The following is a 25,147-nucleotide window of genomic DNA, read 5'->3' as shown; positions in this document are numbered from 1 at the left end:
AGGGGACGGAGACGAGGAAGGGGAAGGGGACGGGGAAGGGGACGGGGATGGGGAAGGGGAAGGGGACGGGGAAGGGGACGGGGACGGGGAAGGGGACAGGGATGGGGAAGGGGACAGGGATGGGGAAGGGGAAGGGGACGGGGAAGGGGACGGGGAAGGGGACGGGGAAGGGGAAGGGGACGGGGAAGGGGAAGGGGTATATAAAGAGAAAATCAGGCGTTTGACTCAGCCTCAGATATGACCATATCCACATCTGTTTACAGTAAGTTTGTGTTGTAATACACACACAGAAGCAAGGTGAGAGGATCATATAGAAAGGAAGAGGAGGCGACATTTATATGTGGTTACAGTACAATACACATAAAGACATGCAATCAAACTGAGCAGTGGATAATGTGAGGACTTCACATTAAATTGTTTACAGAGCTGAGAGCTTCTGTCTTCATGACTGTACGTTTCAGAAGGCAGTCAGTGTCAAAAGCACCTATCATCTGTCAGACCCCCCTCTCTCTATTGGAATGTGTGCAGAACCATCCAAGATCCTAATCACTTTTCCATGCCGATGGAACAAACAGCTCAGAGTAATCCCACAAGGGCCACACACACGCGCAACACACACACACACACACACACACACACACACACACACACACACACACACACACACACACACACACACACACACACACACACACACACACACACACACACCATGGTTGTATCATGCTAATTAGCCCAGCCCTGGAGCCAAAGAACTGTTGTGGATGTATATCTTATGATTGATTTGTTTTTCAACTGTGAAAGTATCAGTAAACACCGCTGGCAGATTTATGGGGACACTTAAACCCCCCCTTCAATTGAACCACTTCAGTCTTTAGTTATGCTCCCTCAGTCATCCTATTTTTGGGTTGGTGCCCTGTCCCAAGACTGATATGCTGGAATGTGCTTTGTGTAATTCACCCTCACTTACCCTTCACAAGCCCTCTATCATGACCCTCCCCATGATGCGCTGTTCTATTTTTTTCTATCCGATCAGAAGCACTCGGCCGGCCGTTGTTCTAGTGTGTTTCCTCTCTAAGACATTCCCATAGTTACTCACTCACCCCATCCAACCTCAACATCTCAGGCCCCTGGTCTCTTGTTCCCTAGCCCCCCAGAACACAATTGCATAATATTCATAACTCCTTTCTGGGAAGTGCCAGCAAAATGTAAGATAAGCAGGGCTGCCCAAAGGCTAAAAGTGGAGCCTAGAAATCACAGACACAGTTCTGACCTGACACCTGCTCCAGCAGTACAGTCAATCACTGACATTACGTCAGGCTTTGATGTAGTCCATAGATGGATGTGTGGAATACTAAAATAGAAGGACTGGTAAATATGTGGATGGAGGGATGGATAGATGAATGGATAGTGCCTTTCTGGCTTACCTCTGAGTTGAAGCGGATCTGGCAGACGTTGCAGGAGATGATGGGTCGTTTGGTCTTCATCATGGGGGGGCCGAAGGTGTGGTTCATCACTGCCTTCTGTACCGGGTCCATCTGGAGGGAAAGGGGGGGGGGGGCAGAGGGGAGAGGGATTATATAGAAAATCTAATTACTCTGAGTAGGGGAGCAGATAAACATATTAGGTTACTGTGCCATGGTGGTGGGCTGGTAGCAGAGTTAGGCTATCTGATTAAACATTTTGAGTAAAGCCCCTATTGCAGGAAAATTGGTAGAGAGAGCGCGAGAGAGAGAGAGCGAGAGAGAGAGAGAGAGAGAGAGAGAGAGAGGGGTGAATGAATGAAAAGGAGAGCGAGTTAGAGAAAGGGAGAGAGCCTTGATTGATAATGACAGGAGAGTGTGTTTTTGTTCAACAGCAGCTGCTGGACCTGTCTGTGACTTGGGTCTTGGGTGGGCCCCAATTACAGACAGCGGGCCCTGATTACAGACTCCCCATTCTACATAAATTATCACTTTGTTTTCGGGATTTCGTGTACCATTGGAGGCTCCTCAGAGGGGTTGGCGGGTGGTGGGACACAATGCAGATAGCCCGGAGCACTGGTTGGTCGGGCCAATTGAAGGGAAACGGTGAGAGAGGAGGGGAGCACATACAGTAGATGCGGGAAGTAATACAATTTTTCTTAAACGGAAGCAAACGAAACAAAACAGAGATAAACATACCTGAATTCGTCCAATAGAAACTCTTGTTTGCAACTGTTGCACTAATAATTACACCCTAGATCAGCTAGATACAGGCAACAGTGTGCAAGGCGGCATTGAATGTATCACTGTCTGTTCATGTTTCACATTTTTTTCTCGACCTCTGTGCACCTACATTGCAAACTGTAGGCTCGGATGTAGCAACCTCATGATGGGTATAGGGAACATTCAAGAATCATGCAGTAGCCTAAACCTATCGCTGTTACGTTGAACTGGGTGAATGGAAAAGGGATGACAGTCATCCAATATAATGTAATAGAATTAAGGCCATGTTCATGAAAAGTAAAAATAGTCCTCCCTCATCTTAAATATCATTGAAGGTCCCCAAGAACACAGTGGCCGCCATCATTCGTAAAGGTCAGGGAGGTTACCAAGAACCCGATGGTCACTCTCACAGCACTCCAGAATTCTTCTGTAGAGATGGGAGAACCTTCCAGAAGGACAACCATCTCTGCAGCCACACCTCAGTAAAAGGCACATGAAAGCCTGCTTAGAGTTTGCCAAAACGCACCTAAAAACTCAATAAAATGCATATGAATTACTTAAAAATGGATTCTGGATTTTTGTTTTAGATTCCGTCTCTCACAGTTGAAGTGTACCTATGATATTAATTACAGACCTCTACATGCTTTGTAAGTAGGAAAACCTGCTAAATTGGCAGTGTATCAAATACTTGTTCTCCCCACTGTATATATATATATATATATATAAATATAGTACATGACCAAAAGAATGTGGACACTTGCTCGTCGAATCATGGGCACCTATATATATATATATATACTGTGGCAAGAAAATCATGTCAACCCTTTGGAATTACCTGGATTTCTGCATAAATTGGTCATCTGTCACGTTCTGACCTTTATTTCTGTGTTTTGTATTTAGTTAGTATGGTCAGGGCGTGAGTTGGGTGGGCAGTCTATGTTTGATTTTCTATGATTTGGGGTTTTCTATGTTTCGGCCTAGTATGGTTCTCAATCAGAGGCAGGTGTCATTAGTTGTCTCTGATTGAGAATCATACTTAGGTAGCCTGGGTTGCACTGTTTGTTTGTGGGTGATTGTCTATGTTGTAGCTTCACGGTCGTCATTTGTTTATTGTTTTGTATACAGTGTCAGTACTTTCTTTATTAAAGATTTACCATGGACACTTACGACGCCGCATTTTGGTCCGATCCTTCTCGCCTCTCCTCTTCAGATGAAGAGGAGGACGACCGTGACAGAATCACCCACCAACCAAGGACCAAGCGGCGTGGTAAACAGCAGCGACGACAGCAGCAGCAGCAGCAACAACAGCAAAAACAGCGGCCAGCATCACAGGACTCCTGGACATGGGAGGAGATTCTAGACGGGAAAGGACCCTGGGCGCAGGCTGGGGAATATCGCCGCCCCAAAGCAGAGCTGGAGGCAGCGAAAGCTGAGCGGCGGCGATATGAGGAGGCAGCACGGCAGTGCGACAGGTACGAGAGGCAGCCCCCAATTTTTTTTTGGGGGGGGGGGCAAACGAGGTGTGGTAGTAAGCCAGGTAGCAGACCTGAGATCACTCCTCGTGCTTATTATAAGCAGCGCATTACTGGTCAGGCACCGTGTTATGCGGTTAAGGGCACGGTGTCGCCAGTGCGTGCCCATAGCCCGGTGCGCTATAGGGCAGCCCCCCGAAAGTGCCGTGAGAGTGTGGGCATCGAGCCAGGGCGTATGGTGCCTGCTCAGCAGGTCTGGTCGCAGGTACGCAGTTTTGGTCCAGGTTATCCTGCGCCGGCTCTGCGTGCTGTGTCTCCGGGGTGCTGGGAGGGTGCAGTGCGTCCTCTGCCTGCGCTCCGCTCGTGCTGGGCGAATGTGGGAGTGGAGCCTAAGGGAGAGGTGCGTGTAGTAAGCACTAGATCTCCCGTGCTTACCCACAGCCCGGTTCAACCTGTGCCTGCACTCTGGAGGGTCCGGGCTAGAGTAGTTGTCCAGCCTGGGGAAGTGGTGCCAAGGTTGCGCACCAGAGCTCCAGTGCTCCCCCACAGCCCGGTCCTTCAGGTGCCTCCTAACACCAAGCCTCCTGAGGGTCTCCCCAGCCTGGTGGTTCCTGTGGCAGCCCCACGCACCAGGCTGTCTCTCTGTCTCCTCCCTGCAGGTGGTCCCGCCTGTCCGGCGCCGCTGCCGGAGCCTCCCGCCTGTCCGGAGTCTCCCGCCTGTCCGGCGCTGCTGCCGGAGTCTCCCGCCTATCCGGCGCTGCTCCCGGAGTCTCCCGCCTGTCCGGCGCCGCTGCCGGAGTCTCCCGCCTGTCCGGAGCCTCCCGCCTGTCCGGCGCTGCTGCCGGAGTCTCCGGCCTGTCCGGCGCTGCGGCCGGAGTCTCCCGCCTGTCCGGCGCTGCGGCCGGAGTCTCCCGCCTGTCCGGCGCTGCGGCCGGAGTCTCCCGCCTGTCCGGCGCTGCGGCCGGAGTCTCCCGCCTGTCCGGCGCTGCTGCCGGAGTCTCCCGCCTGTCCGGCGCTGCTGCCGGAATCTCCCGCCTGTCTGGCGCTGCGGCCGGAGTCTCCCGCCTGTCCGGCGCTGCGGCCGGAGTCTCCCGCCTGTCCGGCGCTGCTGCCGGAGTCTCCCGCCTGTCCGGAGCCTCCCGCCTGTCCGGCGCTGCTGCCGGAGTCTCCCGCCTGTCCGGCGCTGCGGCCGGAGTCTCCCGCCTGTCCGGCGCTGCGGCCGGAGTCTCCCGCCTGTCCGGCGCTGCGGCCGGAGTCTCCCGCCTGTCCGGCGCTGCGGCCGGAGTCTCCCGCCTGTCCGGCGCTGCTGCCGGAGTCTCCCGCCTGTCCGGCGCTGCTGCCGGAGTCTCCCGCCTGTCCGGCGCTGCGGCCGGAGTCTCCCGCCTGTCCGGCGCTGCGGCCGGAGTCTCCCGCCTGTCCGGCGCTGCGGCCGGAGTCTCCCGCCTGTCCGGCGCGGCTGCCGGAGTCTCCCGCCTGTCCGGCGCTGCTGCCGGAGTCTCCCGCCTGTCCGGCGCTGCTGCCGGAGTCTCCCGCCTGTCCGGCGCTGCTGCCGGAGTCTCCCGCCTGTCCGGCGCTGCTGCCGGAGTATCCCGCCTGTCCGGCGCTGCTGCAGGAGTCTCCCGCCTGTCCCGCGCCGCTGCCGGAGTCTGAGGCACCAGAGCCCCTCAGCCCAGAGGCGCCAGAGCTTCTGCCCCTCTGTCCAGAGCTTCTGCCCCTCTGTCCAGAGCTTCTGCCCCTCTGTCCAGAGCTTCTGCCCCTCTGTCCCGAGCTTCTGCCCCTCTGTCCCGAGCTGCCCCTCTGTCCAGTGGGGTCATTGAGAGGGGTGGCCATGATGAGAAAGCCACGGAGGCGGACAATAAGGCGGACTAAGACAATGGTGAAGTGGGGTCCGCGTCCTGCGCCAGAGCCGCCACCGCGGACAGACGCCCACCCAGACCCTCCCCTATAGGTCAAGGTTTTGCGGCCGGAGTCCGCACCTTTGGGGGGGGGGGGTACTTTCACGTTCTGACCTTTATTTCCTGTGTTTTGTATTTAGTTAGTATGGTCAGGGCGTGAGTTGGGTGGGCAGTCTGTTTGATTTTCTATGATTTGGGGTTTTCTATGTTTCGGCCTAGTATGGTTCTCAATCAGAGGCAGGTGTCATTAGTTGTCTCTGATTGAGAATCATACTTAGGTAGCCTGGGTTGCACTGTTTGTTTGTGGGTGATTGTCTATGTTGTAGCTTCACGGTCTGATCCACAACTACAGAAAACATTTGGTTGAGGTTAAGGAGGGTCAACCAGTTATTAAATCCAGGGGTTCACATACTTTTCCCACCCTGCACTGTGAATGTTTACACGGTGTGTTCAATAAAGACATGAAAATGTCATTTTTTTGTGTTTTATTAGTTTAAGCAGACTGTGTTTGTCTATTGTTGTGACCTAGATGAAGATCTGATCAAATTTTACTACCAATTTATACATAAATCCAGGTATTTCCAAAGGGTTCACATACTTTTCCCACACCCTAGATGGAAGACCCCAGCAAGACCCCCCCCCCCCCCCCAGCTAGGGTTCTGGCCACTCTGCTAGGTAACCACAACCCAGGCTGGGTGTTTCTACACTCTGCAGCCATAAGCATGTTGGGGTTTTACTCAACTTCTAATCACAGACTGCTTGCTGTGAAATTACGCTGCAAAATGAGAGTCTATTTTCACGTTCAACTTCCAAACACCAGGCAAAGGTGTAATTATACTCCCATATGTAAGTGGTTTAATAACAGTTCCTGGCTATATTTATACTCCTCATCTTTAACCTTCAGTTTTCTTTGTTCCCTTAATCACAACGCACTTCAGTGCTCACTCTCCCTCTCCCTTTATCTCTCTCTCTCTCTCTCTCCCTTCTCTCTCTCCTGACGTGTTATAAGGATAAACAATTCCAGAGCCCCCCACCTACCACTTCCCACCAACCCAACCACCCACCTGAAGTGCGCCAAGTGTCTCTGAGGGGTCAAAGACCCCTCAGAGACACCAATACTCCTTAGCCGGCCCACAAGAATGGAATGGTCTACCGTGTCAAAAGCTTTGGCAAAGTCAATAAAAATAGAAGCACATCATTGCTTAGAATCAACGGCAATGGTGACATCAGTTAGGACCTTTAAGGTTGCAGTGACACATCCATAACCTGAGCAGAAAGCAGATTGCGAACCAGAGAGAATACTATAGACATCAAGAAATCCACTCAGTTGATTATTTGACAAGTTTTTCCAACACTTCTGATAAACAGGGCAAAACATCAATTGGCCTATAACAGTTAGGATCAGCTTGATTTCCCCCTATAAATAAAGGATGCACCATGGCTGCATTCCAAGCAATGGGAACCTCCCCAGAGAGGAGATACAGGTTAAAAAGGTCAGAGATAGACTTGGCGATGATAGGGGCTGCAACCTAAAGAAGATAGTACCTAAACCATCTGACTGATTAAACAGCACAGCCATGTGCTCCTTGTCAGTACCAACCACATCATCAACATTAATGGACTTGGGCAGCTGTGAGGAGGAGGGTTTATTCTCTAGGTCTTCAACCATTTTCCAGAACTTCTTGGGGTTAGGCCCACAGAGAGAGAACTGCTCCTTAAAGTAACTAACTTTGGCCTTCCGGGTAGCTTGAGTGCACTTATTTCTCATTTGCCTGAACGAGAGCCAGTCAGTCTGAGTATGCGTGTGCTGAGCCATTCGCCAAATGGAATTCTTGAGGTGGAGTAACTCTGTCAGATCACAATATCAAAAAATAAGGTCCAAGTGTCTTTGACAGATGGGATCAAGCTGATTCTTTACCAATTTACAGAGGCCAGGTCATGAAGGAAGGCTTGCTCATTAAAGTTTTTTAGCAAGCGTCTATGACAAATCAGGACAGGTCATTTCACTGAGCAGCCATTACAAACACAGGCTGTAAAACAGTGTTCACTAAGGTCAGAAAATTACAGAAAACACCAGACTGATACCTATCAGGATTTTTGTGAGGATAACATCAAGGATTGTAGCCTTTTCTGGGTGTTCGGAGTCATATCTTGTGGGATTGGTAATAATCTGAGAAAGAATTAGGGAGTCCCATTGCTTTAGGACTTGGTCAGGTGTTTAAAGCATGTCCCAGTTTAGGTGACATATCAGGACAAATTCAGACTTAGTGTAAGGGGCCCGGGGAGAGCTTAGGGCAGGTAAGGCCGGTGCTGATGGTGGACAATAACACCCAGCAACAGTCAATAAAGAGTTATTTGAAAGTTTAATGCTTAAAACCAGCTAATCAAATTGTTTGGGGACAGATTTTGTGGAGACATTCGATCACTGAAGGGGTTCCTTGGAAAGATTGCCACTCCACCACCTTTGGAAGATATGTCTTGCCAAAAAAGGTTATTACCAGAAAGGTTCATATCAGTGTTCAAAACACTCTTTCTTAACCATGTTTCAGTAATGACCAGCACATCTGGATTGGAGCTGTGAACCCACACCTCCAATAGATACATTTTATGTTATAAGCTTCTAGTGTTAACGTGCAGAAAACCAAGGCTTTTACGAGAGCAGAAATCAGTGAAACAGATATCAGAGCACAAATCAGAATTGGGGCTAGCAACAGTAGATGGGCTAGGGTGTATATGCACATTTCCAGATATCATCAGCAGTAATACAATCAGGGCACGGCAGAGGACTGGGAGAACTCTGCAGTGTTGATTTTTTATGACATTTGAATGTGCATCAGATGGCAACAAGATCATATTGTAGAGCAATTTCATCAGGTAACAAACATGAATACAAAGCCGGAGAGAGGTAGTTAGAATAGGACGGGAGGCCAAGAGTCCGTGTAACCAATAGAGAGTCAGAGTCCCGTGTTTGGGAACAAACATATTCTGTCCCATGGTTGGGTAAACAAGCAAGTTCATAGTCAACAAAGCACGCAGGTGTCATGAGGTAAATAGCATAAAGCACAAGAAAAAAATATGACGACTTGGGGCTAATCGTTGTAAGTTCAAAGAGTCACTCGCCCCAACAAGATAACTTGAGAGAGTAGCTCTCTATGAGTCCAGTAGGCTATAAAAGTATGAGATAAAATAATGAAATAAATAAATAGTAGGCCTATAGTAGTTAATTAAAGTTTCTGAGTAAGCTCGCATAATAAGCTTCACAAGTTAATTAGCCTGTCACACCCTGACCATAGTTTGCTTTGTATGTTTCTAAGTTTTGTTTGGTCAGGATGTGATCTGAGTGGGCATTCTATGTTGTGTGTCTAGTTTGTCTGTTTCTGTGTTTGGCCTGATATGGTTCTCAATCAGAGGCAGGTGTTAGTCATTGTCTCTGATTGGGAACCATATTTAGGTAGCCTGTTTGGTGTTGGGTGTTTGTTCCTGTTATTGTGTTTGTTACACCAGATAGGGCTGTTTTCGGTTTTCTTGTTTTTGTAGTTTATTCATGTATAGTTTTCTTATTAAAAACAAACATGAATTTCAACCACGCTGCATTTTGGTCCTCCTCTCCTTTGATGGAAGAAACCCGTAACATAGCCTACCTAAAATTCTGATCAGTCCAAAGTCTGCGGTGTGTGTGTAAGTGCGTGTGTGCTGGAGGCGAGTGAAAGCTCGGGAGAGAAGGGGGAGTGTGGCGGGGGTACCTATACCAGACAAGGGGAGACAGACCAGGGCAGACGGTGTACAGATCGCCAGGTGGAATCCAAGCAGCAGCACAGCAGGCAACAGGAGTAGGTGTCACACCCACTTGTTAGAAGCTTTTTTCTTTTTCTGGGAGGCAGATTCCTTTTAGAAAATCCCAGCTAGCTAGCTAACGTATCTAACAAGTCTCTGTCCACAGTTGTTTTTTTTTCACGGGCAAAAGGAAGTTTTCAGCTAGCTATATCTCTTCAGTTTTGGCGAATGCTCCTTTATGATGCCCATACAAAGTTGACCTGTGGCTGTTGTATTTTGGAGATTGCGACGTCAAGGCATTCCTTCTGGAGTATTTCTTCTGATGTGATCAAAGCAACAATATTGTTTCTTATTAAGGTCATTTACAATTGTAGTGTCCTGGCTGCATATCAGTTCAAAATAGAGATGAATCCAGAGGTTACTTTACTGTAATGACCACTGCACAGAGGGAGGGGGCTTCAAAGGCCTCTGCATTTGGCTGGGGGAGGCTGTGAAACTCTCCTACCATTGTTGGGCTCAAGGGCTTTGACCCCTCTCACTTCACACCTCAGTACTAATTGAAGTTGCAGCCAGATAAGTTCTGACCTAGCAAGCTGGGTAGCCTTAACTTAAAATGTAGTCCTTATAGTAAAAATATATTGTAATGTATTTTTCTTCTTGGCTTTTAAAAGTAGCATCAGACTAAACATTACTCACTCAGTTTCAGGTTGAATAGTGTTTTCAGGTTTCTGTTTCTTTTGCTGGTCGTTGGTTTGGTAGTAGATATTGCTCCAGGTAATTTTGTCTAAAATCAGGTTGTAGGTTTGAAGTTTTGATTTGGAGTGAAGGTTATGTTGGCTACAGTTCCCCTTTTTTTGACTATGTTATTGGTGTCCGAGCTGAGCAAACCCCTATCTGAATACTTTCCGAATGCACTGTATATACAAGGAGTACCAGTACTGACTCAGTGTGCAGGGGTACGAGGTAGTTGAATTTGATTTTTTTTATAGCTGAGGCAACTGGGGAAAGATTAAGCTTCTTCCTTCTCAGCTACCCATACTTGATTAATTTCCGAATAGGCTTGTCCAACGACCCAAGGTGGAGTTTAAGCACAGACCGTCACAATATCAGGTCCTCATCAGAATGTCACTAGGAAACTTTAGTGGTTCTCTCAATCTCATACATTACTTATCAATGTCTGTGAAGTTTCTATCAAATTCTTGTCTGCTCTGTCTGGTGTACTTTCAGCCTCTGTTTTAGCACCCTCTAGAGGTTATCAGGGTAAATATGTTATGTCATACTCAGTCTCACTAGCTAGGTTTCCATCCAATTGACAACAAATTTTATGCAAATATTGTAAAATCCCAATAAAAACAGTATGCACATGTTCCCACCACAGATGTGTTTCCATAAAATTGACTGGATGCGGATAAAGGCTGTACGTGATGACGTAGTGCAAATAAAATAAATTTTGTGGTTTAATCCCCATGTACCGAATAAACAATACAAGTTAAAAGGGTTTCCATTGCATTTTCAACTCTACTGATGGGTTTGTCACACAAAATGTGCTTTAATAGCGAATGTGTCCACTCTGGTATTGGCACATGAGCCTCTAGCCAACAGCTCGTAGTCAGACTGCAGTGTGGGTATAGCCTACATGATGAGATTATTATGAAAAACTCATACACAGAACAAGTAGGTCACATGGGGGAGAGGCATTGTGCCGTGAGGTGTTGCTTTAATTGTTTTTTGAAACTAGGTTTGCTGTTCACTTGCTTTTTGCCATATAAGATGGGAATTCCATGCACTCATGGCTCTGTATAATACTGTACTGTACATTTCCTTGAATTTGTTCTGGACCTAGGGACTGGGGGGGGGGGGGGGTTGCACCAACATGGATTAACTCTTAAACTGGGTTAAATCAAGGTTTATCTATTCATCTTGTTGCACCAAATTTTAAACCTAGTTTTAAATGAATCCTTAAATGAAATCATTCCTCTAATCTAAGTTTAGTTTTCACTTTAAACCTAGATTAATTTTAAGCCTGTTGTTCAATTATTTATTTATTTTTAAACTTAGATTGGAGATGAATTCTAAACTGTCCCTTGAGGTGGTTTAACTGATCAAATGGCAGCATATCTACTGTGGAGAGACCAAAACGAGGTTCTCAGAGAATAATTAGATACAGGTTGAATCCTGTTGAGTTTTATGATAATTAACTCATTATTAGTAGGCTATTTACGTGCCCATTTTGTACATGAATTGAATTGGGGCATATGATACGCCCAGCCTTGGTACGAATGATGATGTTATGCAACATGCTGTAACAGGCTGATAAAGTTAACATTGTGGTGAAGTAGCATTAACATTCATTTTAACGTGCATTATAGACATTGATATTTACCAGTTATTTATGCTTACTAAATATTGGTGGGTCAAGTTGTCTGTCATCATCATTGGGGTTATGGAGAGGGGAAAATTGCTGGGGAATCATCTCGCATATCTTCTGGGAGATAGGATCAATTCCTTTGGACGGAGGCTCCCCCGGGCTCCGGTCTGAAATAGCCCCCGCCTCTCCTCTGCCACATCCTTTTTGACTTTTGCTTACTGTAATAAAAAATCCAGCACGCTTTCATCCAATTTGGGTTCCTCTTCTATTTAATCCATGTAGATCTATTTCATTTGTCGCATAAAATGGCCCAGGTCTTTCCCTCTTTTTGACAGTCGTGTTGTCTGTCTTTTTATCCTCCAGTACATTACTAAATTCCTCCATCAGCTCCAACAATAGTTTATTTTCATAAATGAAGAATTTTGAACTTCTTTGACATGCTATGATGAGGTGGCTAGCGGACAAATAATACATGTCTAAATAACCTTAAGTAATGACAATAATAAATAATAGTGTATGTTAGCTAGCTCGGTTTATAAACTAGCTAGCTACAGTAGCTAATGTTAGCTAACCAATTCGTTTTCTGTCTAGTACTGGCAAGTTACAGATTTTATTTCAAATCCGCCAACCCATGAGAACCTTTCAAGATGGAGTTTCAGTAGTTCTAACATTACATTGTTTATTATATCAAGGAACAGCAACTTTGTGGCCTCATTTGTCAAGTAGGCTAGCTACTTCGTTTCAACTCACGAAATAAATCATATCTTGGTGTAACATGTCACTAATCATAGTTTAAAACGTTAATCATAGATTTACTGATTTAAAATGAAGTGCAGCAACACATCTCTGATTAATTTAAAACCTAGATTTACAAACCTAGATTAGCTCTAATCCTAGATTCATTTAAACCATGTTGGTGAAACCCACCTTCTATGTTTTGACCATGAGAGTTTACAATCTACGGTAACACCAAGTAATCATCATGTCATCAAAATAATAAGACCCTTGATTTTCATTGGAAAGGAGCATCAAGCTCATCACCTTGCACTTTCACCAGCCTGTGAAGTTCATCATAACTTTCCTTCCCGAATCGTAGTGGGAGGGACCACACAACACGTCATCGCTTGACTCCAACTTTACTTCCATATGATGGTTATTATATCAACATTTGGACATAATAGCGTTTCCACCGCCATTTCTGGCGTAATTCATTTTACAGACACAAAAAGATCCCACCTTGTCTAGCGTATTTGGTTTTGTCGGCATTTGGAAGGTTACCGACAAATTTGAAAAGTGAAAGTGTGTGTGTGCCCATCTGTGTGTGTGTGCGTGAAAGTGTGTATGTGTGCCCATCTGTGTGTGTGTGCGTGAAAGTGTGTGTGTGTGCCCATCTGTGTGTGTGTGCGTGAAAGTGTGTGTGTGTGCCCATCTGTGTGCGTGAAAGTGTGTATGTGTGCCCATCTGTGTGTGTGTGCGTGAAAGTGTGTATGTGTGCCCATCTGTGTGTGTATGCGTGAAAGTGTGTATGTGTGCCCATCTGTGTGTGTGTGCGTGAAAGTGTGTGTGTGTGCCCATCTGTGTGTGTGTGCGTGAAAGTGTGTGTGTGTGCCCATCTGTGTGTGTGTGCGTGAAAGTGTGTATGTGTGCCCATCTGTGTGTGTGTGCGTGAAAGTGTGTATGTGTGCCCATCTGTGTGTGTGTGCGTGAAAGTGTGTATGTGTGCCCATCTCTGTGTGTGTGCGTGAAAGTGTGTGTGTGTGCCCATCTGTGTGTGTGCCGTTCTCACGCGTGCGTGTGCACCACTGTTTGTCGCTGACCTTCACTTGAAACCCAATCTGGAAATGAACTGAATGGGGCCTTGTCTAAAAACGCTGACTATGTGGAACACTGGCAGTGACACTTATAAAATTGATTAGACATAACTTATTGTATTGCAGTAAAACGCTTGCCTGGGCATTTTGTGTATATGCAGAGCCTCATGCTGCCACAGGGAGTTGTAATCACTTGTCTGCTGATTATTGAGGGTCATCCTATAAAACCACACCACTTCATTAGAATACATCCCCTGTCTTCATTCATGAGAAGAAACCTCTAAATGACAGGCACGTTCATCCCACTGTCCTCTATCCAGGAATATTATGTGAAACCAAAGCCAATTACGATTAATAGTCTGTCAGACAGAGTGCTACAGGTACAAGACTGCACCATAATATTCTGTCAGACAGCCTGCATCAAGACTGCACTAGTGGTATATTTCAAGTTATAGGCTAGTCATTTACCATATCTCTCTGCTGCATTCTGTCCTGTGTTGTTGTGAACATGACCATGTTGTTTTGAATATGACTGTTTTTGTGTATATGCTTTTCAATGGAAACACACATTGAAACAACCATGCAGCTGGATGTTCTGTGGAATGCTAATCTGTTTGATGTGTTGAGACATTAGGGTTGATGTGTGAAATCTTCCCCTTGGTCTGACTAGTCAGTGACAGATAACATTGACTATTCACAATGTACTACATAAGGCAGAATATGAAGTTGGCAACACACACAGAGACAGTGTATAGATGTATTTTTACAGTAAACAGTAGGCTTTCCCCTGCTAAAACAGAGTGTATGACCTCTGAATATACAGTCAGGGTGGAAACTCATTGTGTATGCTTTATTTGTATGCTCTTGGGAACCCTGCCAAGTGGAGAGGTGACCCTGTGTATGTGTGCCTGCCTGCTGCTGTCCACTCAACCACAGTGCTGAAGTTGTAAAAGAGGGGGATGGGGAGTCTACATGTGTGTGTGTGATGTGTTAGTCTGTGTCTATGATGTGTTAGTACGAGGTGTGTGTGTGTGTGTGTGTGTGTGTGTGTGTGTGTGTGTGTGTGTGTGTGTGTGTGTGTGTGTGTGTGGTGCGTGCCTGCATGTGTGTGTGGAGTCCGTTTACTCACTGTTGAGTAACTGTTGGTGTTGAAGTTGTGGAACAGGCCCATGCTGTGTTGTGGTAGAGCTGTGTCCATGGGGAACTGCAGGTACTGCTTCATGTCCAGCGGGGGCGGGATCACCGTGGGGGTCCTGAGGAAGGCAGGGACCGCCCCCGGACGGTTCATGCTGCCTGGAGAGAGACAGACAGAGGGAGAGAGATGGTTTATTCAGAATATATCTAAACAGTCAGTGGTATTTTTCTACTGTTTGTTAATGTAACAGAATGTACTCCTTCACTTCACGAGACAAAGTGATGTCCATAAATGTTCAGCAGTGTGGTACTGGGGTGATGATCTGTAGTGTAAAAGGCACACACACACACACGCACACACACAAAGACAGACACCTATAGAAGGACTCACTCAGTACTCTGCTCAATCCCCCCTCTCCTCAATCACCCCTCTATCTCAGAGACTAGATTGAGAGTGAAAGAGGGAGAATGAGAAATAAAGAGAGAGAGAGAGATGGGGGGGGTAAAGACTAGCTCTACACTTGACATCCACCTCTCCTCTAATCAGCCATTCCCTCTGAGCCCAGCTCCTCTGAGAGACAGAATAAACACAGACATCCACTCTGCATCATCCCTTTCCTCTCCTCTCCCCTTCTCTTCTCCTGTGCTCTCTCTCCCTCAAACCTTCTCTCTATCCATCCCTCCCTCCCCCTGCATTCTCTCTCCCTCAAACCTTCTCTCTATCCATACCTCCCTCCCCCTGTGTTCTCTCTCCCTCAAACCTTCTCTCTATCCATCCCTCCCTCCCCCTGTGCTCTCTCTCCCTCAAACCTTCTCTCTATCCATCCCTCCCTCCCCCTGCATTCTCTCTCCCTCAAACCTTCTCTCTATCCATACCTCCCTCCCCCTGTGTTCTCTCTCCCTCAAACCTTCTCTCTATCCATCCCTCCCTCCCCCTGCGTTCTCTCTCCCTCAAACCTTCTCTCTATCCATCCCTCCCCCTGTGTTCTCTCTCCCTCAAACCTTCTCTCTATCCATCCCTCCCCCTGTGCTCTCTCTCCCTCAAATCTTCTCTCTATCCATCCCTCCCTCCCCCTGCGTTCTCTCTGGCGGTTAAGCAGTGGTGAAAGCTTGCACTTGAGTCTACTGTGACGGGGGAGTCTAAGCTCACAGCTGGAGCGCTGCAGATATCAACCTAGCTCCCCCGTATTCCTCTCTCTCTCTCTCTCTCCCTCCCTCACTCTGTGCACCGCTTCCTCTCCTCATTTCAAACTCTATTTTTTCTGCCTCTGTGCTCTGTAACCCTCTACCCTCCCTTACTCCATGACTCTCCTGCTGGCATTCCTATTCCCTCCCTCCCTCCCTCTTCATTCCTCTCCTCCTCTCCTCCTCTCCACCATTATCCCTCTTTTTAGTGTACAATCAGAATTTGTTTATTTTTTTTAGGATCATCTTTCATTGTTGCCTTTTATTGCGGGTGCCATTGTGACTGTATCTACTAAAAATGTGCTACAATTGGAAAACTGGTTACAAATCCGAAATGCTATGAGCAGGAGCTATTTTAGTTGTGAGAGAGGAAGATCCTTTGAATAGGAGAGACTTGAAGAGGATCTTCAATGAGCCATCAGTATTAGAGTTTCTCTAGCTCTCTCTCTCTCTCTCTCTCTCTCTCCCCAGAAGCTAAAAGGCTGTCACAGCTTAAGCTCAGCTGCAACCGGTCTGTGTGTCTGCTGGTCCTGACATGCCTCCAAGTCTCTGTAGTGAGGGAGGGAAACAGAGAGAGACAGATCTCCTGGAAAAGTAAGAAATAGAAAATATGATGGAAAGGGGGAGAGAGAGAGAAGGATGGGGGGGTCGGCAGCTCACATGATGGTCGTCATCACCTCTCCTAAACTGACCGCAGTCAAGAATTGTCTGTTACTACCTCTGACTTGTTTCAGAACCATCTGTAACTACACACCTACCATAAACACCACCATTCTCACAGAGGGAAGTGGGAGAAGGAGAGAAAGAGGACTGAAGGAGATGATGATGTGGTGTAGGGATTAATGACATAATCAAAGAAGTGGATGAAATGACTTAATGATACTAGAACCCTCTGTTTCGCTTCTCTTATCTCAACTCACTATTCACGTCTCGTGCTTCTGTACTGTTCTGCCTCAGTGTGCATTGGCAAACCATAATTTCAGGTTCATGGTATTAATATCTATAGGTCAAACCATGTGCTACCATATCATGAACATACATTTACTCAACAGGCTCATTACATATACATGTAACACATTACACACTACACACACATAAAAACATATTACACCCATACAGTACTAGTGCATGAACACATAGACATATAGACATAAACAGCAAATTGGCCAGTGTTAACTAGTGTTGATTTTTTTGAATGGTTTAGGCAGTCTCCAAACCCTGACAGTAATTGTGAATGCAGGTTGCGGGTGAATAAAAATTCTAATTGTTGGATGTCCTAACTGTGGCTGGATTCTAATAGGAATTACACATCACTTTGTAAGCCAGTATAATGAGACTTGCAGGCCTGATGTGGCCTGTAAACCAGGAGGTTCCTAACACCACTGGGTTAGGGTAAAACTTGGCCATCAAAGTAAAGCCTTATGATATATGTAAAGTAGTGTCATAAACAGTTTAATTTTAATAATAACATTCACCTACAGCAGGAACACTTGGTGAAGTCCACAGGACTGAAACGAATTCAACAGCCATGTCTCTGTCAATAACAAATACAGTCATGGGTGGTAACTGCAAATCACTCGAAAAGGCAACGCACACTGGGAAATTATATTAGATTCGTTAGTGGGTGCGTGGCGTTCAAATATTTATTTTTGGCCACCTGTGACTGGAAGTGTTGTACCAGTTTAAGGGGTCTATGGTTATGTTAATTACAATTTGAGCATGTCGGCTGCCAATTCTGAAGTCTTTGTAAATGCTTACATAAGAGCATGTGGCAATAAAGACTTGTAAATATTGTTGTATTGTCCTTAACTCAACACTGAGTGGCCTTGTCAAGAGATACCTCTTGGTGTAATGGTTCGAAATACAATATAAGATGTTATTGCGTAACAATGAACATGTTAATTCCCTAACACTGATAAAGTATAACAACGTCAGCACTAAGCACAGTGTTCATTTAACACTCAAAAGTGTGGACCCATATAGACACTGGCCCAGTGTTAAATTTAACACTGGCGGTGTTGATTTAACAAGTGATCATTTGCTGGGCATGATATCCTGCATCTACCTGAAAAGATGCAGTCTGAGCCAAGCAGACAGTGGCTGGACAGCAGCACAGCCTTCCATCCTGTCTTACTGAGTGATTTACAATGGCATCAGATCAGTGAACACACACACACACACATACACACACACACACTTTTCCAGCGACAAAGGAGAGAGACAGCATTGATCTGACACGGTCGGAGTGGTGCTAAAGTGTTAAACTCCTGCCAAACTCTATAAATCTCCATCTCTCTCTCCTTCTCTCCTTTAAGACAGCCCTGTTCTGTCTGTCCTCCCCTATCCCCTCTGCTTATCACTTTTCTGCCCCAAATGCAAATGTCTGGCTGAGGAGAAGATCAATGGTAGCGTAATAGCTTATTGGATTGTACAGGGGTTAGGAGAGAGATGGAGGAGAGAGACATGGAGATAGAGAATGAAAGAGATGTAGGGAGGGAGACATGGAGATAGAGAAGGAGAAGAGAAAGAGATGGAGGGAGAGAGACATGGAGATAGAGAAGGAGAGAGAAAGAGATGGAGGGAGAGAGACATGGAGATAGAGAAGGAGAGAGAAAGAGATGGAGGGAGAGAGACATGGAGCTAGAGAAGGAGAGAGAAAGAGATGGAGGGAGAGAGACATGGAGATAGAGAAGGAGAAGAGAAAGAGATGGAGGGAGAGAGACATGGAGATAGAGAAGGAGAGAGAAAGAGATGGAGGGAGAGAGACATGGAGATAGAGAAGGAGAAGAGAAAGAGATGGAGGGAGGGAGAGAGACATGGAGATAGAGAAGGAGAGAGAGAGATGCAGGAAATGAGATGAAGTGAGAGAGATTATGAGACGGAGGGAAAGACTGTGTGTAGGTTGACATGTGGATTGATATTTTTACCTCTACCTCCACCAATACTTTCTCCCTACCCTACAAACATCATCCTGGTATAATGAATTGATGAGTTGATGAGTTGATGAAGACAGTGAACCTTGAGATAATGTTGTACTGTCACACAAGAAATGTGATTTGACAATTTAGCAGACACTTTAACTCTTTGTCTGTAATAACAGCTGAGCTGTGAATACATGATCATGTTAATATCCACTGTGGAGGCTGGCCTTCTAGGCAGAGTTCCTCTGTGTTTGTGTTATTTTGCCCATCTTAATTTTGAAATTTTATTGGCCAGTCGGAGATATGGCTTTTTCTTTGCAACTCTGCCTAGAAGGCCAGCATCCCGGAGTCGACTCTTCACTGTTGACGTTGAGACTGGTGTTTTGCGGGTACTATTTAATGAAGCTGCCAATTGAGGACTTGTGAGGTGTCTGTTTCTCAAACTCGACACTCTGATGTACTTGTCCTCTTGCTCAGTTGTGCACCGGGGCCTCCCACTCCTCTTCTCTAACTGGTTAGAGACAGTTTGCGCTGTTCTGTGAAGGGAGTAGTACCCAGCATTGTATGAGATCTTCAATTTCTTGGCAATTTCTCGCATGGAATAGCCTTAATTTCTCAGAACAAGAATAGACTGATGAGTTTCAGAAGAAAGGTCTTTGTTTCTGGCCATTTTGAGCCTGTAATCAAATCCACAAATGCTGATGCTGCAGATACTCAACTAGTCTAAAAAGGTCTGTTTTATAGCTTCTTTAATCAGAACAACAGTTTTCATAATTCTTAAGAGTTTTCAAATGATCAATTCGCCTTTTAAAATGATCAACTTGGATTAGCTAACACAAAGTGCCATTGGAACACAAGAGTGATGGTTGCTGATTATGGGCCTTTGTACTCCTTTGTAGATATTCCATAAAAAATCTGCCATTTCCAGCTACAATAGACATTTAACAACATTATCAATGTCTACACTGTATTTCTGATCAATTTGATGTTATTTTAATGGACAAAAAAAGTAGCTTTTCCTTCAAAAACAATGACATTTCTAAGTGACCCCAAACTTTTGAACGGTAGTGTATATAAAATATATATGAACATGTTTTACCTATAGAAATTATACAAGTAAATATATCATTATAGGAGTGCTGCATTACTGCTTATGGTAATGGTAATGTATATGTATTGGTTTGACCTTGACACAATGTCTGCCTCCATGAATTCCCAGTCACCCCCAACAGTCTAGCAAGAGCACATGGCTCACAGATACACGGACACACACACACACACACACACACACACACACACACACACACACACACACACACACACACACACACACACACACACACACTGCCACCCAGCCCCCCACCCCCATGCACATACCCAGCTGTGCCTAAGGCTGCTGAAATTGGCAATTCATTTACCCAATTCAGACTTAATGATCACAGAGGTAATGTCAAAGTCAGTGATGTAGTGGAGCCTCTCAGTATTCCCTGCCTGTCTCTATCTCAGTCTCGATCTCACTCCGCTCAGGGGAACCAGGGCTTCTACTGATGTGTTATCTTGCCACCACCCCCCCCCAATGAAAACCTGATAAGAGGCAACGCCGCAGGGTCCATATAAAACCACTGCATTGAGGCCAACGCTTCACACGCACACACACTCACACACTGTGGATTAGTTTAACACTAGGCTAAACACATGATGATGCCACTCTGCCACATCTGCATGTCAATGGGGCTGCTGTTGCACAGCCGGCTGAGAGACAAGCTAGCTAGCTACTGTACTGGATTAACCAGAAGCTCCTGACAAAAGGCAGTTTAACTGCTGCCAGAGAGCAGGCAGCCAGGAGGGGAGGGCTGGGATGAAACTGTAGCATAAGACAATTCTGGACCAACTGCAGATCCCTTATCCACTGGATCTGCTGGATTTGTTCTGGCCATTGTGAGGTGACAAGGTGACTTACTCTGCACTGACAGCATTTCGGAAGATAAATTATTACAATTATTATCAGGGCAATCAATCGCACACCGCATCAGTTACAGAGATGGATTGTTATTTAATCCTCTGTTGCTCTGCAGCCAAAATGCTGCCCAGGAAAGTCTTCTTTTCGCAAAACCTTGTCACATCATCACATATATTGAGACTCTCATTTTATAATCATACATTATAGGTTCAGTTGTGTAAATGTTGTGTAAATGTTCTCTACTGTATGTCGTGTCATTCACAGAACCACATTGCTAATGTTTTTATGCAGGGGAAAGTTGCTCCTCTCTCTGTGTCGCATTCTGCGACTGTGAAGGATTGAACTGGGCATGAAATTGTATTTACTGCAGCTTAGCTTACCCTCTAGCCAAAGGCAGCTATTTTGACCTACGCAGGGGGCACACACACACACACACACACACACACAAATATCAACACACATGCAAGCTTGCAAAAACATGTGCAAGCACACACACACACAAGCATCCTACACACATTTGTTCTTAATGACTTCTTCAGAGGGCGAATGGGAACTTTACAAGAGAAACACACACACAGGGCACACATACACACACACACTTATGAATTGCAATAGTTGTCATTTGAAATAAGTACATGCCTAAATTAGGCAGATTTATTCAGTCAGAGCCGAGTATGTTCTCTCGTTATCTCTCTTCCAGTCCCAAATGATAATTACAGCGCCATCAGAAGTTAATTCTTAATAGACACAATAACTACCAGGGCACAATGTGTTCCTGTCATATAACCTCACAGGCCTGACACTCATTCACATAATGATCTATTACTTCTTCCTCAGAAGGTGAGCTCAGCATCACACAGAGAGAGAGAGGCATAGAGGAGTTGAGGGAGAACACATTGTTCACTTCAGCCTTCATCTGGCTTTAATGATAGATGCTCTGCACCTCAGTGGCCAGGTTTAAACGCTACCCCAGAGTTTGCTGGGAACTTTGACAAGTGCACTCTGTGTGTGTAGGGAAGAATGTGTGTGTTAGAGCTAGAGTTTGGGGAAACTGTCAGGGATTTTGAAATGTATAAGTGAGAAGAAGTCTTTAAAAAAATATAATTCTGCACTGTCTGCAGACAGTGTGCGTGTTACAGAGAGTGTGTGTATGTAAATATGGTATGTCATTGAATGTTTGTTTGAGTGCTCACTATAAAAACATATTTGTTGTTTCAACATATTATTTCCAGTCATAAAGTTGCATGGGCTTTTTCAAGCTCTATCAACTTAAAATGTCAAGCTCTCCAACTTACACCACATTTACTTTGACTAATACAAGATAGGTAAGGCAACTGCACCATTTGTCAGCATAATCTACTGCTTATAGTTGAATCAGTTTAAGTTTAAGCAGAGATAGCTAGCTTCCCTATTTTCAATTAAGCTAACTGTCCAGTTAAGTAGACTATATATTGACTAAACAACCCTAACCATGATATAATAGAGCTTTCAGTAGCGAACATCATGCTCCCATCTGTCTCTTGCTCATGCATTTTATTTTATTTTTAATAATTGTCTTTTTCATTTCACCAACAGGCCACTTTAACTTCAACGACATTTTCAGAAAACGGTTACTGAAACATTTGACTTGTTACTTTATACATGTGGTTGTTTATTTACCTTTGTTGAAGGCACGGACTTAGGTCAAATCAAATCAAATCAAAGTTGATTTGTCACGTGCGCTGAATACAACAGTGAAATGCTTACTTACAGGCTCTAACCAATAGTGCCTAAAAGGTGTTAGGTGAACAATGGGTAGGTAAAGAAATAAAACAACAGTAAAAAGACAGGCTATATACACTAGTGAGGCTATAAAAGTAGCGAGGCTACATACAGACACTGGTTAGTCAGGCTGATTGAGGTTGTATGTACATGTAGATATGGTTAAAGTGACTATACATATATGATGAACAGAGAGTAGCAGTAGCATAAAAGAGGGGTTGGCAGGTGGGGGGTGGAGGGACACAATGCAAATGAATGTATGTACATGAATGTATAGTTAAAGTGACTATGCACATATGATAAACAGAGTAGCAGCAGCGTAAAAAGAGGGGTTGGGGGGGCACACAATGCAAATAGTCCGGGTAGCCATTTGATTACCTGTTCAGGAGTCTTATGGCTTGGGGGTAAAAACTGTTGAGAAGCCTTTTTGTCCTAGACTTGGCACTCCGGTACCGCTTGCCATGCGGTAGTAGAGAGAACAGTCTATGACTGGGATGGCTGGGGTCTTTGACAATTTTTAATGCCTTCCTCTGACACGGCCTGGTGTAGAGGTCTTGGATGGCAGGCAGCTTAGCCCCAGTGATGTACTGGGCCGTACGCACTACCCTCTGTAGTGCCTTGCGGTTAGAGGCCAAGCAATTGCCGTACCAGGCAGTGATGCAACCAGTCAGGATGCTCTCGATGTTGCAGCTGTAGAACCTATTGAGGATCTCAGGACCCATGCCAAATCTTTTTAGTTTCCTGAGGGGGAATAGGCTTTGTCGTGCCCTCTTCACGACTGTCTTGGTGTGTTTGGACCATTCTAGTTTGTTGTTGATGTGGACACCAAGGAACTTGAAGCTCTCAACCTGCTCCACTACAGCCCCGTCGATGAGAAGGGGGGCGTGCTCGGTCCTCCTTTTTCTGTAGTCCACAATAATCTCCTTAGTCTTGGTTACATTGAGGGATAGGTTGTTATTCTGACCTCCTCCCTATAGGCTGTCTCGTCGTTGTCGGTGATCAGGCCTCCCACTGTTGTCTCGTCTGCAAACTTAATGATGGTGTTGGACTCATGCCCGGCCATGCAGTCGTGGGTGAACAGGGAGTACAGGACGGGACTGAGCACGCACCTGGTTGGCTCCAGCGTGGCAGATGTTTTGCTACCTACCCTCATCACCTGGGGGCGCCCTGTCAGGAAGTCCACGATCAAGTTGCAGAGGTAGGTGTTTTGTCCCAGGATCCTTAGCTAAGTGATGAGCTTTGAGGGTACTATGATGTTGAACGCTGAGCTGTAGTCAATGAATAGCATTATCACATAAGTGTTCCTTTTGTCCAGGTGGGAAAGGGCAGTGTGGAGTGCAATAGAGATTGCATCATCTGTGGATCTGTTTGGGAGGTATGCAAATTGGAGTGGGTCTAGGGTTTCTGGGATGATGGTGTTGATGTGAACCATTACCAGCCTTTCAAAGCACTTCATGGCTACAGATGTGAGTGCTACGGGTCTGAAGTCATTTAGGCAGGTTGCCTTTGTGTTCTTTGGCACAGAGACTATGGTGGTCTGCTTGAAACATGTTGGTATTACGGACTTAATCAGGGACATGTTGAAAATGTCAGTGAAGACACCTGCCAGTTGGTCAGCACATGCCCAGAGCACATGTCCTGGTAATCCGTCACTCTGGATTAAAGAGTCTGCTAAATGACTAAAATGTAACTGTAAAAAATTTAGGGTTGCAAAGAATGCTGGGTATATTTCTAATGAGCGCTGCCCACCCCAAAAAAAAATTAAAATTCAGCACAACTTTTATGTTGCTTCAGTAGATTTCACTTCATGGTTGTGAATTTCTAAGTTGAGTAAACACGTAGTCTTTAGCTGATTCAATTTGATTTCATAGGTTAAAACAATTTGAGTGAGTTGACTAATTTAGTTGACTTGAATTTTGAATGATTCTCAATGCATATTTTTTTACAGTACTTGTGCGTGTGACTGCGTGTGTGTGTCCAGTGATGGTGGCAGCCATTATGTCTCCAGTGGTGAACACAACTATGCTCTGCCCCATCAGAGTCCTCTGTAGTTATTTACAAGACACTGTTTAACCTTGTTTTACACATGTGATGTCAGAATACACTTACTAGCTAGGTTTCAATCTAATTGGTGAAAGATTTTCATGGGAATATTCTAAAATCTGCATAAAAACAATATGCACATTTTCCCACCAGAGATATGTATCCATCAAATTGACTTGTTGCTGATAAATTCCCATGTACTGCATAAAAAAATACTACTTAAACGGGTTTCCATCCCATTCTCATCTCTACTGATGGTTTTGTCCCCATATAGCGAATGTGTACACTCTGGTATTGGCACGTGCGCTCTAGCCAACAGCTCACAGATACAGTGCAGGTATAGCCTAAGTGAGATTATTTTGATTTGTCAAACGGCAGCCAAGCATCGATTATTATGCCACCAGAATCGTCTTACACTTTCACCACGTGAATGAAGTTCATCGGAACTTATTTTATCTGTAGCCTAAAAAACTGTAAGGTTTCCAGAGTCGTAGTGGGAGGACCACACAACATGTCATCGCTTGACTCCAAGTTTGCTTCGATATGATGGTTGTTATATCAATATTTTAGCATAAACGTTTTCCACAGCCATTTCTCGTATAATTGATTTTACAAACACAAAAAGATCCCACCTTGT

General features: G+C 45.4%; 1 protein-coding gene across 2 annotated transcripts in view; it reads right to left on the bottom strand.

The window, feature by feature from the left end:
- LOC109895790 (zinc finger protein 385A) overlaps positions 1-25,147 on the bottom strand; it is a 77,132-nt gene that overhangs the window by 25,355 nt on the left and 26,630 nt on the right. For both annotated transcript variants that reach the window (XM_020489781.2, XM_020489789.2), the window contains exons 2-3: positions 14,636-14,799; positions 1,428-1,538 (exon numbers count right to left, since the gene is read on the bottom strand). In XM_020489781.2, the coding sequence (XP_020345370.1) occupies positions 1,428-1,538; positions 14,636-14,799 (275 nt within the window). The remainder of the gene's footprint in view (positions 1-1,427; positions 1,539-14,635; positions 14,800-25,147) is intronic.

This window comes from Oncorhynchus kisutch, linkage group LG1, assembly GCF_002021735.2.
Source record: "Oncorhynchus kisutch isolate 150728-3 linkage group LG1, Okis_V2, whole genome shotgun sequence".
Classification (NCBI taxonomy): Eukaryota; Metazoa; Chordata; class Actinopteri; order Salmoniformes; family Salmonidae; genus Oncorhynchus; species Oncorhynchus kisutch.
This window is presented reverse-complemented; position numbering and strand designations above follow the sequence as displayed.